The 17,897-nt window shown below is 40.0% G+C and overlaps 1 protein-coding gene across 1 annotated transcript in view; it reads left to right on the top strand.

The window, feature by feature from the left end:
• The first annotated feature begins 8,141 nt into the window (after positions 1-8,141).
• zswim5 (zinc finger, SWIM-type containing 5) overlaps positions 8,142-17,897 on the top strand; it is a 78,631-nt gene continuing 68,875 nt past the window's right edge. The window contains exon 1 of the mRNA XM_042497273.2: positions 8,142-9,070. Within this exon, the coding sequence (XP_042353207.2) occupies positions 8,467-9,070 (604 nt within the window). The 5' untranslated portion in view covers positions 8,142-8,466. The remainder of the gene's footprint in view (positions 9,071-17,897) is intronic.

Here is a 17,897-nt window from a genome sequence, read left to right as displayed (position 1 = left end):
TGAAACAAACAGTATACCTACGTATTATTTGAGGATATAATTGAGAACATGTCTGTGAATGTGTGTGGGTGGCTGGGTTGCTGAATGTGTGTGTACAAGGAGTGTGGGTTGGAATGTGTGTGAGTGGTGCTTATGGATATGTACATATTTTAAACATCTGTGTAACACAACAAATATCTGTCAAATTTATCACAAAAGATGTTAATAGTAAAAACTTAATCGCTGTTTCTGCTGCCTACAGTGAACAAGTCTGCATTACCAACTGTGCAAAGTAGGGAACTGCCCCAGGGCCCCATACCCTCAGGGGCCCCCAAATGTCCCATGTTCACTAGAAGCAATTACTTTGTGTTAATTTGATTAACTGATTAATATTAACAGAAATGGAAAAAGCTTTAATGTGGCTTCTGCATTATTATCTGATCTCGAGTCCCTCGGCTCCATGCCACAATCTAGATTTAATACCTTTAAATATTACAGTTAATGTATATATATGATGTATAGAGTTAAATTTCTGTTAAATCAATTGCAAACTAAATTTAGTTGGGGAACTCATGGGGCTCAGTATTGGCCATCTCTGATGCGTCTTTTCATCCATTTATGTTCATTTAATGTCAGTGTTTATTCTGGTTCCTGATTTAGTTTTTAGTCTTGTGTTTTAGTTTTAGTGATATTCAGTCACAGCGCGTGGTTGATAATTCATGAGTCAAAGGTCTAAATCACACTAAATGCCAGCCTACATTTCCATCTTTATGAGGCTGTACCAGGCTAGGTTTTAAAGTGATGATACTGACATCAAGTGAAACTATAGGACCTGAGGAATCCAGTGTTACCCTCCATGTCATGCTAGCTTCTCACACGTGTTTCAACAGCCCAAAAATTTCCATTAAGAGAAATGTGCTGCAGCTTCAGAAACGATGCTCATTCAAAAACACAGGAAACACAAATCATTTACCACAATGTAAATGTTCTGCAAATGAAAAATGTGCCGCATTCTCAATGTGTGCTCACCTTATTTCTGATCCTGGCATTCACAAGGTTTTTACCAGGAGCCAAATTATTTAAAGAGGTCTCTTCCTCCTCCAAAACACATGGACCAAGTGATATGAATTGGTAAAAATTGAATAAAGTAAGTTTATGTTAAAAAGTATATTGCAGAGGGGCTTCTAACTGTGGCTACCAACGGTGTGGGAAGTGTTTGGTTTGTCCATTTTGGGAGACTGTTGAAACATGGCAGATCTGTAAATGAGGATCTGCTACCTAGATATAAATGTCTCACTCTAAGGGAACAAAAACAAAATGATTCTTATTTTCAGATGATTATACACGAAAGAAAACATACTTATTATATTACATTCAATTTTGCAAATATATCTCCTTAAATCCTTCACACAGGTCCTTCAACGAGAGTATTGGTTTAGTGTACATATAATCTAATTTGAAATTTACATTTAGAGCTGCACTGACATGTTTTTAGCATTCAATTGTTTGTCCTTGTTTGTTCTGCGAGCTACCCAACACAAACACGGTGTGCAATTTTTTGCCCACTGAGCTGACTCACTGCTGCACCGGGGACTTCATTGCCTTGCTCAAGGGCAGGTTGATAACAGTTGTTGAGGAAGAGAATCCCATTTTCACACTCCTCAACTAGAATTTTTAATCTGCGGTTTGTCACCAATGACCTTCCGATCATTAACCAGGCTCTCTACCCTCGAGGCTCCTCTACAACCTGAAAACATGACAAAACAAACACACCGCATGTACATCCCCTGGACTTGTATGTATCTGTATGTGCACTCACACACACCCAGTACCCTCCCTGCACTGAACGATAATGGTGGCGAATATACACAATGGATCCGCTTTCTCATTGGAGGCAGAAAAGAGAAGAGCTGAGAGAGAGAAAACAGGAAAAAGAAGGTCTAATATAGGAGGAAGAAAGAGTGAAGAGGGCGTGACTGCAAGAGCCACAAAGAGTGATTGCCTATTGACTTGATGAGAGAGAGGATGCATCATTATATAATTGTAAATCCCAGAAAGATAGGCTGTAATAGGGCTTTCTCTCCTCCCACTGCTGCTTTGGTAATTTATCCCTCTCTCTTTCCGTCCTTTCCTATCTCTCTCTTTCGCCCTGTCACCCATCAATCTTTTTCCAATTACCTGCTCTGTCTATCCACAAATCCATCATAATCATTTCCATGGTAACGGGTTGCATCCTCCATTGGCTTTGGCCTATTGTTCAATATAATTGCACGCCAAAACGCCGTCTTTAGAAGAGGAAAGGGGATACACAGAGAGACACAGATCTGGATATTGTCTCCGTGCTCGGCGACTAATGTCTCTCCCGTGTCTCCAAAGAGTTCACTTCAGAGGAGATCGCCTGCTTAATTTCAACCGTGCCGTCCATTCATCAGGTGCTTTATTAGCCATTATTTCAAGATTGGCTTTATCCTTGGCTAATGAAACATCTTCTCCACCCACGCAACTGTCAATTATTGTGAAAACTAGAACTTCCCATACAAGGCCAGTGAAGAATAAAAATGATATGTGTAACCAGTGTTTACTATGAAGGAAAATATTAGAAAATAAATGATAAAAGGTAACAATAAGGTTTGGATCAGACTCAGAAGAACTTCGGAATGGCAGGAGTCAAGAAGAGGGCAACCCCAGTGAAGTATAGCACAGGACACCGCAATCAATAAGGTATTGAATGGCTGGGACCCAAGGTAAGTACAAATTCACAAATGTCCAGTAAGTGCAAAATCAGTTTCCGGTATAAATTGAAAATAATAAACCAAAATAATAAACTTCGCCCGCAAATCACAATAAAAAACCTGGGTATATGTTGTCTCTATGTGAGAATCACAGTTCCAACTGATCCGCCATTGAACCAGGATGAAGCAAGGTGGATATGCTGTTGTGGGAACAGTATGTGTGTGTGTGTGTGTGTGTGTGTGTGTGTGCGTGTGCGTGTGTGTGTGTGTGTGTGTGTGTGTGTATGTGTGTTTTTACAGTTCAGGGTGGAAGGGTGGAATACCTGAGTGTTCCTCAGTTTGCAGCCTTCTTACAGCAGGTAGGTGGTACGATGTCTCTTTGGGCTAGGCTCGCCATCCAGTACTGGAAAAGTCTCTCTCCGGAATCACTTAAATCCTCAAATCCTCTCACGACTCTGAATCACCCATTGTAGGCTCCAAGATCTCCCTCTGAAGTCTTGGGTCAGCTTAAGTCTCCCAACTCAACTAAAAAGTCCTGACCTATATATAAAGTCAAGAAAAAAAGTAGCTTTATGCTAATTAGCTTTATGCTAATTTTATGAGCATTGCTGATAATAGGATAAAGCTTTTAAAAATAAACTCAAAGCACCAATTGACAAACTTCTGTTGTACAACATGGGTATTTAACTTCTTTTCAAAATCTCAATTTCATCCACAGTCAGTGAAAATAATCAGTTTAGAGAGCTAATATGTTAAGTACAAACTCAATTGCAGCTCAAATGCAAAATAGAAACACAAAAATCAAACATTAATTTAAATCACTAGTTACTTGGCACCTTTACAATATTCTTAAACTCATAAAATTTAGAACTACTATGAACCTTTAACATATTGCTTAACCCTTATGAAATATGGAAATAGCACTAACAGTAGTTATTTACTAGTAACTTTCATTTAGCCAGCAGCCAGCTGCAGTATTTAACTCACATAGTGCGAAACATACCACAACAGTTACCTTAACACACTAAAATGAAAAATAACGTCATTATTAGCAGGATCTCTTAAATCCATTTCAGCTTCAGTTTTCAAGTCACTTACTCTGTTAGCATAACCACTGAGATTTTACAGGAGTGGTTAGCAATGCAGCTAGTGGGCATTTAGGCCGCTAACAGTTTTAGCATAAGTCAATGGAGTTTAACATGCACAATAGCAACGCGGTTAACCTCACATCCGCTAGTTAGCTACATGCTAGTAATTTGCTGACTCACCATGGCAATGAATATAAGCAAGGAGAAGGGCATCAGGCCTCAGACCACTCGCTGAAAGAGACGACATTCTCTCCTTTCATATTCCACACTGTGATTTTACATTGTCAACATGAAGCATGAATTAACACATTAAAACATAATATTAACTTGAAGTGAGTTTTTCAATTGTTTCGTTAAGTTTCTTAACACTTCAATGTCTGCTCTTTGTTCTCCTCAAGCACTCAGCTCAGACTGATACAATACTCTTTGACCTTTACTAACAAGACCAGTCAGTAGGGAGGCGGGCTGAAGCGTTTGAATGGCTACAATGATCATAAACTTGACTTTATTGGCTTTTTGTCAAGTTTGTCAACAGAAATTTTGCTTTTTATCTTTTTAACTGTTTGAAAGATATGAATTTATCATTTTAAAAATCATTATATTCATTTAAAGTGTTTTTTTTTTTTCAAGTGCAACTGTCTGAAATGCTGCATATTAGTATAAACCATTTATTCTTTTTGATTGTTTTAATTGCTCTGGGCTACATATGGATTTGCTGGGAACGAGTGGAAGCCAGTGTTTCCAAACATCTTTTAAAGCGATTTAATTTTGTTAGTTAGTCATAATTATAAGTTGATGAACACAAATTTTTAAGAGTGCCTCTTTTTTTCCACAAAATTATCGAAGGACTATTTTTTACACAAACCACACCCAACCCATACGGTAATATGAGAAGTCTACCGACATCAGCACCAAAATCATTCATGTGTCCCCAGTAAATTGTTAGTTTTTCTTTGTGTGCTAGAAGGCCAGCCCATTCTCGATCTGAATTTTTTAAAATACCAGTGCTATCCGGACACCTAAAGCCACCTTTCGCATCCGTATATTTCACCACTAGACGTCGTTGGCTGAGAACAAGGCTAGACAGAACCAATCATGGCTGGACGGAACCTGTCACATCTGCATGATACGCCATCGATCCAAATTAGCCGTCACTGAGTCTGAAAGAGAGACTGAATAAGTGAAAGAAATATAAAGAGAAGTAACTACTGTAAAGTTTTAACAGGCCTCCACGCTGTTTTCCATTGTTAACAAACCTGTTCCCCGACCTTTCCGTAATGTCGGAAGTGACACACCAAAACAACCCACACACACTTAGAAAGGCATGCTCTGCTGCAGAGCTGTATACCCAGCACTGCTCTACTGGCAATGGTAAAGGAGTCTGTTGCCTGTTTTTAGTGGGTTTATCTGTTTTTAAAAAACCTATGTGGACACGCTAATTTTGGTGGAAAAGGAACATGAGCATCTGAAATCCATCTATTCAGCTCACTTTTTGAATGATTTTTTTGTTCAGTTATTTTGTGTTTATGATTATATGCTCTATAACTCTACAACTGCTCAATAATACTTTAAATGTTCATATCAATAAAATTTCAATGACCCCTTGTCTGTCCCATAACCCACTGACTTCATAAAGTGACTCTTTAATGTGCAGTCTACACCACTTAACTTCTTTGAAGCATTTTTGGAGTGTGGAGAATGCAAGAACTGTCATTGACCAGTTCCATCTGTTTCTTTTGTCTGCTACAAGTTTCCAATGCAACTGCAGATTATGGAGGGTGAAGACAACATCAAGAAAGTTGAAGAAAACACAAATAATCTTCTTTTCATTGTCACCAGATATAATATACTTTGGTCCAGCAAAGCAATTTCAAATTGAAAGCTTCTGCTAGCTACAGTGATTGTTGTCCATCATGAAATCACTAAATGTAACCTTGATTAGCTATTAAAGATTTCATTTATATATTCATTTTAAGATAGACAGGTCAAACCTTCTCATTGATGCTGACTATCACTAAGTCAATGACAATAAAAATTAATATTAAGTCAATTTTGAATGAACATGACCTTTTGCAATTTTTTTCACAACACCATGGTAGTTATTTATTTATTTTTTTTAAAAGGCCTTAAAGCTTAATAATGTTACTATTAACTGTGTGCACATGTTGTGCCTTTCTTTAAGAATCAGTATCAGAAGTGGAATGAAGTTTATTCCCAAGTAAGCTTTGACATACAATGACTTGGATTGGTATTTGGTGCATACAAGAAACATATTACATAAAAATAATAAAAACAAAAGGCAAATTAGTTAAGAACATAACTACAACAATTATGAGTTTTGCTCCACAATAATGCCTCATTACTCTTAAAGTCTTAAACATTCATGTGCAGCCTCAGATTAATAACAAGTAAGCTCCCTTTTCTTGTGACATAAGCACTAGACTAAGTATTAAGTTGGAAACAGCAGTTGGCTCCAACCCTCTGTGTCCTGCTGTGGGAAACACCCATTCAAACAAATGTGTATTCTCTGACCTGAGGTCATTGATGTGTAATAGGACACATAATGGTGTGAATTTAATTTGCAAAACAGTAACTTTGTTATTTATGAGGAGAAGTTGGGATCGTTATCTGCTTCAATGTAAAATGCGCACGTCAGGGACATTACTGTCATATCAAAGGGAGAGTGCAGGTGTGATAAGAGGGGTTAATGATCATTTTACAGTAATAAAAACCTGCAGCTAGAATTGAATGTATGTGTATGTTATGTATTACATTTGAACTGAATACTGATGGCATTTGGTTTAACCCTTTGAAACCTGAACATACGATATGGCCCAAAAATTAGCAGGAAATTAGTGAAAAGGTTAGAACAAACTTACCAGAAAATGTGCAAAAATAAATTAATAAAAAAAATAGAACAAATAATACAGAAAAACCTTCGGTTTTTTTTAACCAAAACAAAAAAAACAAGAAAATGACCTAAACTGTGCTGAAAAAAGTACTTATTTCATATATTTCATAATAATTTTTCCTGAAACTTTTTTTTATAAACTCATTAAAATCACAAATATAGTTTTATGGACATTTTCCTTGTTTTTTTAGATTCTGATGTCAATCCAGCTTTCAAAGGGTTAAGTATGTTGTGTTCCTTTATTGTCATCTTGAATATAATGTGTCAGATTTTTGCGTTTGCATCAATGGCTTACACCCATTCATACAAATCCTAAAGCATATTTGAATATTAGAGTGCAGATCTGGGAGCTATAGCTGGCATGCCACGCTGATAGGAGACTGGAGAGTTTTGTTTTTGTGTTGGTTAGTGACGTGTAACATCCTCCACCTCCCATCAATCCACTGACCCCCTCCCCTTCTCTCCCCTTCTCTCTCCCTCTGTCTCTGCTGCTCGCTCTGCCTGCTCAGCTGCATCAAGTCACACAGACACACATGTTGAGAGACAGGAACTTAGCAGATTGGGATTTTAAAATAAAAGACTCTCTATTACCAGAGGATTTACATTCAACAAACTATTGGATGATGTGATGGCATCCATACTGTAGTTTCTACAGCTGTGGAGATGCACAAGGATAAAGTAAAAAAGACATGAGCAGCCAAAATTGACCACAAAAGCTTAAAAGGATCGATTTGAACTTGAGTCAGACCTTATTGTTGACTTCTTGCACTGCAGGTCATCTTCATCTGTGTGTGTATCCAGAGCAATCATGCACAGCTCTGCAACTTTGAATAACTTGCTGGGTTTGTAATCACCTGATGAGCGGATGTTGAAATAGGGTTAGAGAACAAGGTGTAATATTTTACAGAAAGTGAAATGTGAAATTTCTACAAATTTCTTTCTCAGAGGTGAATTTCCTGTAAAGAAGTAGGGAAGTGTTCAATGTTCTTCATTCCTTGGGAGGTAAGCTATATCACAAAATTATCATGTATTCTTGTTTTTTTTTTTTTTTAACTTTTCAATATTTCTGTTCTATTTATTCAGACAAACATGGCTTAAATTCATTTCCGACATAATCGCTGCAATTATATTTAAGAAGTTGTCATTTAATAAAGTGGTCATACCTTGGATCTTTGTAATAGACTAGTAAGGGAGCTAGTACAAAAGGTTAAGTCCAGGAACACTATTTTCTTTACTTTGTAATAACAATTTGATCCATGAGTCAATTTTATTTTGAAATTTAAAAAATATATTAAAACAAAAAATCACAAATCCGACTCTGAGAAATGCAATAAAGGTGATATGATTATTGATTGGTCAGAGTGATGTGAAATAAGATATGGAGGTTATACCTGAAGTAACATTACTAACATTTGTAACACATCAGTTGTACCTAGACTATACCACTTTGCTTCATGCAAAAAAGGGTTTACAAAATATAAATTGAAGCAGTATGGTGTGTGTGCAATAAACAATTATATTAAACAATTATACACTACAGAAAACGACCGTAATGAAAAGTTTAAACCTTATTTATCTTTTTTTAAAGGGCTATTTTATCTATTCAATTTGCAAATAGTAAATCTTATTTTGAAAGTTTTGATCGGAAGTCTTGTTTGAGATCCTTTACAATTGACAAAACCGTGTGTGTGTGTGTGTGTGTGTGTGTGTGTGTGCGTGTGCGTGCGTGCGTGCGGGTGTGTGTGTGTGTGTATGTATGTATACTCGGCTTCCTGCCGCTGCTGCTCGGTGTCCGCACACCGTCCGTCTCGTCAGTGTTGATCGGTTAGCCATGGCGGAAGGACGCAGAGAACAGCCGCCCCATCCTCTTCTCTCCTTACCACCGGCCAGCAAGCGACCCTGCCTGCGCCCTGCTCCCCGAGGTCCCGGCCCGGGGCCCGGCCACGGCAGCGGCTTGCCCAGCTCCCGGTATCGTTCCCCGGAGTCTCTTCTGGACTGCGCCGCGAAGGCAGTAGCGGAAAAGTGGGCCTTCGAGAGAGTAGAGGAGCGCTTTGAACGGATCCCGGAGCCCGTCCAGCGCCGCATCGTGTACTGGTCTTTTCCCCGTAACGAGAAGGAGATATGCATGTACTCTTCGTTTCAGTGCCGAGTTGCCGGCGAGGAGGGTCCGTCGGCGGCTACCGGCGGAGCTGGGGCTGCAGGGTCCGGAGCAACAACCGCCGGCGGTGGCGGAGGATCTACCGCCGGTACGGCGGCTACCGTGGGGGCAGCCGGAGCAGTGGGAACGGGAGACGGACTGCCTTTCCGCCGGGGTATCAGGCTGCTAGAGACCGGCTGTGTGGAAAACGTTTTACAAGTCGGTAAGTGGAATATTTCACTCTGAGCGAGGTGAAGCTTTTTGGCTCAAACAGTGTGGACCGTTTCCAAGTGTGTGCTGCTGGATCTTTACTGGGGATGATTGATGGAAGTTTTCCCTGCTATCGCGGAAAGTATGCAAAGCGTCTCCTTTCCCCACATTTCCAACCACACATGGGTCTGTGTGTGTTTTTAATTTAGTAGGCTTACAAGAAACCATTTGATGTCAGAATTCGTGCTTACATCTGCCTCTGTGTGAAAAAGGAAGCGAAGACACGGTCGCTTTGCTAGCTTAGCCGACCAGCTGCTGTTAAAAAATTAAAGGGCTTCCTATTGTGGCTTCTCATTAGTCTGAAGCTCCGCCGCTGGCTACTGCGTCTGTGCCCAGTTTTGCCTTCACGTTGAAGGTATGCCTCGGTGTGTGAAGGGGTTTTCAAACAAGAGAAGCCGTGTTTTGGCAACTATCCGCACTTTTCAGCCTCTCTGGGGCACCTCGTCGACGGTCGGAACGGACCGGATCCCCGGCAGAGAGGCAGGGGGAGGCGCGGAGGAGGAGGGCTGACAGACGCGGATACAAAAGGACCCAGCGTTATAGCGTCGGGGCTTTATTTTTGTTTGAGCAAATTCCTCGTTGCAAAAGTCGTTTTTTCTCAACTCGCCATCGGTTGAGGGTGGCTTAGGCAAGGAACAAAGGCGGTTATTGGGTCTCTTATTATGATTAATCCAACGTTAATCCGAAAAAATCCCCCCACAGCTTTTTGTTTATTTGCCGCTGCTGGTCGAACCGGACAAAGAGCGCTGTCGCCACCAACGTGGAAAATACACGCTGGGGCTGTTTGTGTTGTTTTTTTTATGATTAAAGTTAACCCCTTAGTAGCTGCGTCTAACGTTTGACTGCCTTTATTAGTGCCCGCAGCCTCTCAGTCGCTTGCAACACAAAAGGCTTCCAGTTGAAATGATCGATAAGCGTCTCGCATTTCCAGCGCTGCAGAGAGGCTGTTTCCAAACAAAGGGCCATTCCGCAAAGCTCCATCTCCACTCACATTCTCATTAGCTTCATACCTCCGGCTCTGCACAGCCACAAAATGAGCTCAGACATCAGGGAAATTGATGAGATGAAACTGATAGATTGTCCAAAAAAACAGCCTTTTATGGTTACCCGGAGGATTTTTCTTAGGCCATATGGTGTGAGAGCCACTGGAGCTTGTCTGGGGTTTCATGTTGCTCCAAGGTATCTAGGGGGGAGAAGCTGCAAACTGTGGCTGCTGCCTTTCTCTATGACTGCTGGATCTAATTGCATCTTATAAATGCCCATCGATTGCACCCTGTAATTAAATGAAATTTGAGACTTATGAATATGAAAGTAAGATTTGCTCTCGGTGAGATTTGTTGCCGTCTGGCTCGATAAGTTTTGCAAGTCTGTCTGAGGGAGTTGATTTATGAGTAACTGAAATCAGATTTGTTCTGAATTAATTCCGTGTGTTGCCTCCAGACCTTACATTTGCACCATATGCATGGATTGTCTTTAGTGAAGGGTGCTTGAGCAAGTTGATGACCTACTTTAAACACTTCCTGTCATCACAGTCAACCTGGTACACCCCCATAGCTGAAGCCATGTGTGTGAGTAAAGCTCGGGGCTCAGTCTGTCAATTCTGCATGCACACAAGTCCATTTAAAATAATTATAACGTTTGAACATAATGCCAAAATGTAAATTTGGGGATTAAAGAAACTGCATCCCTTTGCTTCAGTTGACATTTAACGCTCAAAACAAAGCATACACCCGTAAGCAAACACTTCCAGTCTTACCTGCCTCACCAGCGAATCGTTCTCCAATCTCCCCTCAAGGTCAGTCGTAGCAGCCAGACAGGCACATGCTTTTGTCTTTCTGTCAACAAAAAATAGCCGTGTGACATCAAGATAAGATTCGGCTTGTTCTTCACTTTGCACACCATGGGAACCAGTTACTGCGGAGGGTTTGCTGACTGACTTAGCAGGAGAACACTTGTTTTGTTTGTTCACAGCTGGATTTAGATAGGTTGGGCAACAGAGCACACTCACACACACAATGCACTCATTACGGATTGTGTTGCACACCTGTAAATGACAGTCTCAAGATTGCTTTCACACCTGATGTTGCATAATGTAATCGCCACTTCACATAGTGGCAGTACTTGTTTTTAGGAAAGCGAGATGGATGTGCTTCATGTAGTTTGTAATAGGAACTTGCTGGGGGGGTGATTAAGAATGAGACAAGGCTGCGTGCTGACACATGCATGTTGATGGTGCACAGTTTAGAGTATGGCATCTAAGCGAAGTACAGTCTGGAAAAATGTTGCATGTTAATTGTTTATTTGGACTGCAAGCTACATTTACGCACCAAATCAAATGCATTTGTTTTGCTGTATTACACCTTTATTAAGTTTCAAGTCAAGACAGAGACGTCATCTGTCATCAGTCCCATGCTGTGGTGGGTGATGCTGCTCCTGTCTGTGTTTGTGACTTGAGGCGAGCTGAAACAGCTGTTAACCACTGGCTTCCTAAAGGTTTAAAGACACCACGCACACAACAAGGAGCACTGAAAAGACAGAGAGCTCACACGCTACGCTATCATGAGATATTACTTTTTTTATTATTCCTCACAGCTATCACAAGCACAGCAGGAGCTCCTGTCCTTATAAACTAATTCTTGTCTTTTAGACTTGTTTTTTGTCCCGGTTTCTCAGAATCAGTGCGCCCAGAGCCAGATTGTGGAATTGCTCTTGTGTTTTTCAGGTAATTACTAATGGGATCTGGTGCAAGGGTGGGTGGGGGCGAAATCTGTGATCTGCTTTTCTACTGAGCGGAACTTGACAAATTCAGTGAGCAGGTCATGGGAAGTTTAAGACCAGACTAGGAGGGTGTGAGAAGGGGAGGATAACTGTTGCCTGCTGTTGCCACAATGAAAAAGAGTAACAGAAATCTTTTTTTTTGTAATTATTACAGAGCTGCGTGAGTGATATCATTTCATTTTCTTTTCACAAAAAAAAGAATTATATCTTATTTCTTGGAAAAATGTGAATATACGCTAGACATGGTGTCCAGAGTTCGAGTTAGTGGAATGAAAATGTTTTTTAGTGCTGTCCTCATGGACAAACAAATAGCACAGGCACACAAGACTTACAAATCCCCGTTATACTCTTAATTTAAAGTGCAAAAAAAGTGTCAGCATGGGAGGAACTTTTACTTTGTAAAACCTCAGGGAGCTATTTTTATTCATTCATTTTTTACCCTAAATTTTAACTTGACTTAAAAATAAAGTTGCTTGGAACTTTCTGTACACGTTTAAAGTTTTAGGTTTGATTAAGCATTTACTAAAGGCATGTAAACATAGTTTTGTGTTGGTTCCAAATATCCGTTATCATTTCATTTAGCTACTAATAATCGATCTAAGTATTGGCCCTGAAAAAACAATATCAGTCGACCCCTAAAAGGGACAATACCATTTTTTTTCTTCTGGTCTCATTTTTCAACATTATTGTTGCAGAGTTATGGACTTATTCCACTTGGTCATGGTGTGTATTGTTAGCGTATGGCCCCAAAAGTTTGCACATTTAACCACATCTCTAGCTAGCTGAGTAATCATGAAATAAGTCATCTCAGTACGACTTGATCGCATTTGCCATTGAACACATCTGTTTATGCGTCAACAACTAAAAAATGAGTTTGTCCCTTAGATACCCTCCACCCCCGTACATTATGCGCAAAGGCCTTTGTCTGTCAGCTCTCTTTTAACCGTAATACTGACAGATTGAAGAGACGTGAGCTCATCAACAACTCATCGGCCCATGTGTTCATAATAATCTACTCCTCGCTCCAAGTCATAATTAGAATAATCAAAGCTAAGCGTGCTTGTATTTGTAAAACCCCCCTCGTTCGCGGCACATACACACACACATGTGCGCCCAGAAGCCCCCTTGCCAGAGCCTTATAAAGTCCTCAGAGAGCGGGAGGAAGGGATATTAGAGGGAGGGAGGGAAGGGGGGGTTCTTAAGCTTTGAGTCAAGCTTTGGGATTATTGGGTCATGCTTTGTTACCCAGCTGTAGAAAAACCCCTTGTTCACAGAAAGGGGTGGCGATGGTGGTTTGTGTGCGGGGGGGTCTTTGTGTATGTGTGTGTGCGTGTTTCTGTCTCCACAACGTTACATAAAGCTGTAATGGGTCCCTGACGCCTTTTGAAGCACCGGTGACTCTGACAAAGCGAGGCAGCAAAGTTGAACAGGATTAAACTGTATGGGAGAGTCAGTCAGTGGGCTGAAAACACTGCGGGGCTTCTTAACTCCAAACATTTCAGCTCTTCGACAGTCTAAAAGCTCCTCAAACCGGTCCTTTAATTAAGGCTGGGTATCAAACAGCAGCTGACAGAGTTTCAGGGACTTTCAAGTACAAAAAGTTTGCATATTGAATATCTGGTCAGGACCATACTTTGATGGGAAAACAATTACTTCCCAGAGGCCAAGGCCAAGGTGATGTCTCCAAGTTACTGTTTTGTCCAACCAATTGTTCAAAATCCCCAAATATTCAGTTTGCAATCATATAAAACAAGAAAAAGCAGCAACATGTCAAATGTCAAAAAGAGTGAATATTTAGTAGTGTGCTTGATATATAAATTAAATGGTTAATCAAGTACCAAAGGTGTTGGCTATTAATCATTTTAGCACCATAGCTACGCCTTATGCCACATTTCCACTGGTAGATTATGGGACGGTGGGCCCCTGGGTACAGACATGCAACAAGGCCCCTGTACCTCTCCTACATAGCAGAAAGAAACACAGACTTGTGTCTTTTGTTTTAATTTTGCATCTTTTTATAGTTTTTTTTGGGGTCATTTTGTTTTTCCTCGTGTTTGTTTTGTATCTCTTGGAGGCAGTTTTTTGTCTCTTTGAGTTACTTTTCTGTCTTTGCTGGTTGTTATGTCTTGTATTTTGTGTCTTTGAGAACATTTTTTTAAATTTTTGGGCTCATTTTGTGTCTCCTTATGTGTGTTTTGTATCTCCAGGAGACAATTTATGTGTCTCATTCACCAAATTTTGTTTCTATTTTGGTGACTTTGTATGTTTTTATAGTCATTCTTTTGTGTGTTTTTGAGGCCATTTTTTGTATTTTTCCTGTCTTTTTGTGTCTCCTTATGCTGTTTTGTATGCCTTGGAGGCAATTTTGTGTCTCTTTGACTTAATTTTGTGTCTTTCTTGGTAGTTTTGTGTCTCTATAGTTGTCATTTGCATCTTTTAGACCATTTTTTAAAGTATTTTTCAAGTCATTCTATGTCTCTTCATGGTTGTTTTGTGTCTTTTTGAGTTCATTTAGCATCTTTTAATGTGTGATATTTCTTCATAGTCATTTTGTGGTCTCTTTTGGCTGTTTTTAGTGTTTTTTGTTGTCATTTTCTGTCCCCTTGTGTGTTGTTTTACCCATTTTTTTGTTAGTTTTTTGTCTCTTTGCCACTTTAGGCAACTTTTTGTGGTTCTTTTGAGTCTCCTCCTGGTCAGTACACGTCAATTTAAATGACATTTTGCAGGTGAAGTCCAGGGAGAACCCCTGTCAATTTGGGCCCTTGGGCCTGTGCCCCATCCATGCACGCATTGCACATTTTAAGGAATGCTTTAGTGATTGTTAATGTAAGCAAATGAGATTGCCTGTGAAAAAAGCGACCCTGATAAGCTCTGCATTCGACTATGTAAAAGAGCAGCTATTTGCATCACATTTCCCATCACTTTGAAAGGTTTTTTGTGTGGAGTTCCTATGGGGTTCCAACTTGTTATCACTGTATTTAGTCAGTGTCAGTTCTTGTATGATTTTTCAGTTTTCAGTTTGCTGAATGTGTGCGTGGAGGGAGGTGTTGGTGGTTGGTCTTGCCAGTATTTCCTCAGATGTAATTTCCTGGCAGAATGGCCGCGGGGTTCCTTGTTGTGGAAAAGCTTGTTGGGCCTCTGGTGTAAATCCGCTCTTTGGTTGCTCAAGAGTGTTGCGATAAAAGACAGAAGGAGGCGGTGAGCTCATCCTCGCTTGCCTCATCTCCCAATCTTTCTTCCTGACTCGACTCTCAGGACTGAGTCCACTGACACCGCTCAGTTTTCATCGCTCTGTTTTCTTTTCTAATGTCTCTATCTGTTTCTCACTCAGTGAAACTATATGTAACTCCACGCCTGCGTCCTGTCTTTCATGCTCTTTTATGTTCTTCACTCGCTCTTCCCTCTCCGTTTCTTTAACTTACATCAGTAAAAGATGACTCGCACTTTAATCATATTCTCTCTGAAGGCTCACGCATAGTAAAGGGCTGTTTGTCGGCCAAGGCGAGATCTTTAAAATTTTTCTTTTCTTAACTTCTACCGTCTCCTCCACTGTTCACGCGTGAGGCTGATGCTGGTTGGGGAAGTGTTGGCGGTTTGGACAGGAGGCCGGGGGAGGCTGGAAAGAGCCAGTCATGACTGTGCTGAGTGAGAAAGAGGTCAGACAGTTGACAACACTCATGTTATCACTGGCATGTGCCTCTGCAGTGTTTCCACACTGTCGGGATGTTGGCTCATGGTCCTCTGGGTAACCATGAGTAACTTCCGTATGATGGTATAAGTGTTTCATTTTTAAATGGTTTGCTCTTTGGTTTATTCCAGAAATTGAATGTATTATTTGTATAATATAAGAAAATATCGATACACTTGAGTAATGCTGTATCATATTTTGTGATACTGTATCAATTTTTAATTTACGTGCAAAGATTCATTGCAGTAGCTACATTAACATGCACACTAATATTTCATTTAATCTAAACATGGCAATATTCTGAATTTGATACCGGTCATGTAAACAGCAAATACCTTTTTGGATATTCCCAGTTAGGCTTTTTTCTGATTAAAATGTGGGATATGCTGGTATCAGTCAGGTTTTAGAAGAAGTCTTTGGACATACAGTGCAATCTGAATATGTGTTGCAATTTGTTTTGTTTTTTTTACTGCTGTGTTTGCAACACACTTCCTTTTTTCTGTTAATGGTCAGCTTGGATACCTTGCACACAAACCAACTAGTCAACCATTCCCAAGGCTGTGGAAGAGATGAATGCCTATTTCATTATTAAAAAGCGTAAAATATCATCAGGTCTTTTGGATATACGCAAATATTGCATCACCATCCTTTTCTTGATGGTGGTTACATAAATGAAAGAGGGGAGCTGTGTTTGCACAGTTAAACACGTCTGCCACCGGTGGAAAACTATAAATATGTCAAGTGTTTTGATGCAAAGATGCAAATTAGCATAAGTGGCTTCAGCCGTTCTGCTTTTCCATATTTTGCTGTGATAAACAACATGTTAGAGCATGTTAATCAGAGTATGTAGGGCTGTGTGTAAACAGGAATATTAGTGGAATATTAATTATCATTTGTCATGTAAACAGCTTAGTAGGGATACTGTCTTTTTCTGAATAAGGGCAGGAAAAATAAAAAAAAATATTTGAGCATGTAAACATAGTCAGTGTATCGATCTTCTATAGCTGTATGACACTTCCATTACAGTATAGCAACACTTAGCAAGCATAAATACAAAGAACCCAGGCCTATGAAACAGGCAGAGTCATAAAGGGCACATCACTAGCTCCTAACATTAGACTTAAAACAAACAAACAAAAAAATGCCATATATTGCAATATATTAGTAACATACAGTAACACCTGTATTGTGACTTGTATCGTATTGCCTGATTTCTACTAATTTACAGCCCTGATATGTTCATACACTCATAGTAGTTTGATATAGTGTCCTTTTCCATATCATTATTTTTATTCAAACGGTTTGTCTTATTCAGATTTATTTGCTGTCTTAAACCTTTGGCCCTTTGCTTCAAGTCACATTTTATTTACACAAATTTCCTAATTTTACTTTTGTATGTTTTCTGTCTCGTTTATGTATATCGGTGCTTGCGTACTGCGTTTTTTGTCGTAATGCCCTTTTCAACTTTGTTTAGAAAAGTGCTTTATATTATTTAAAATGCTTGTCATTACTTTCATCTAAAGAAATGGTACATTTGCAACTTGTAAGTGCTTTAACCTTCGCTGCACTGGTAATTGTAGCTGAATGCTTGAACATTAATTTGCAAAAGCACTTTTTTCCACTCCTTAAGTGCATTTCTTCTTGTATATCTATTTATCCATGTATATTCACAACAGAGCCCATTCAGAGCCACAACTTAAGCCACTTAACACACACACACACACAAACACACACACACACGCACACACACACACACACACACACACACACACACACACACACACACACACTCACAGTCTGTCTTCAGCCCTTCCCCAGCCCACAACGCAGACAGACAATATTTAATCAGTGTAATTAATTCCATGCCCGCCACACTCCAAAAGAGAAAATCGGTAAAACAAATCGTCCCCGCACTCTTATTAGGTCTCGGAGAGGCTCGTGAAAGATGAGGCCATTAGGAAGATGCTCTGTTGTTGTATTCATCAAAGGAAGAGGCACCTGTGCGCACGCGTGTGCGAGAGCGCATAAGGGCTGATTATCTAAAATCATTCATCAGAGGTTGTTGTCTGAGGGCTTCCTTCTCTAGACAGCTAGGCAACCAGCTGAACGGTACGTACTATGAGACACAGAAAGCAAGGTGGAAGAGGAATAAGGAAGTGCTTATCCTCAGACTTTTATTTTGTCTTAGTCTTGTTGCTCTACACTCATCACCTAACAACTGTGTCCAGCTCTGTGATTCTTCCTCAGTTTTTGTTCAGTAATACAAAGTTCTGATTGGTTTTGAGTGTGAGATGCTCAGGCTGTTCACACACGA

The sequence above is a fragment of the Plectropomus leopardus genome, chromosome 12 (genome assembly GCF_026936395.1).
Source record: "Plectropomus leopardus strain MGB_pleo_1.0 chromosome 12, ASM2693639v1, whole genome shotgun sequence".
Lineage (NCBI taxonomy): Eukaryota > Metazoa > Chordata > Actinopteri > Perciformes > Serranidae > Plectropomus > Plectropomus leopardus.
The sequence above is the reverse complement of the archived record's forward strand: the minus strand, read 5'-3'. Positions and strand labels throughout refer to the sequence as shown.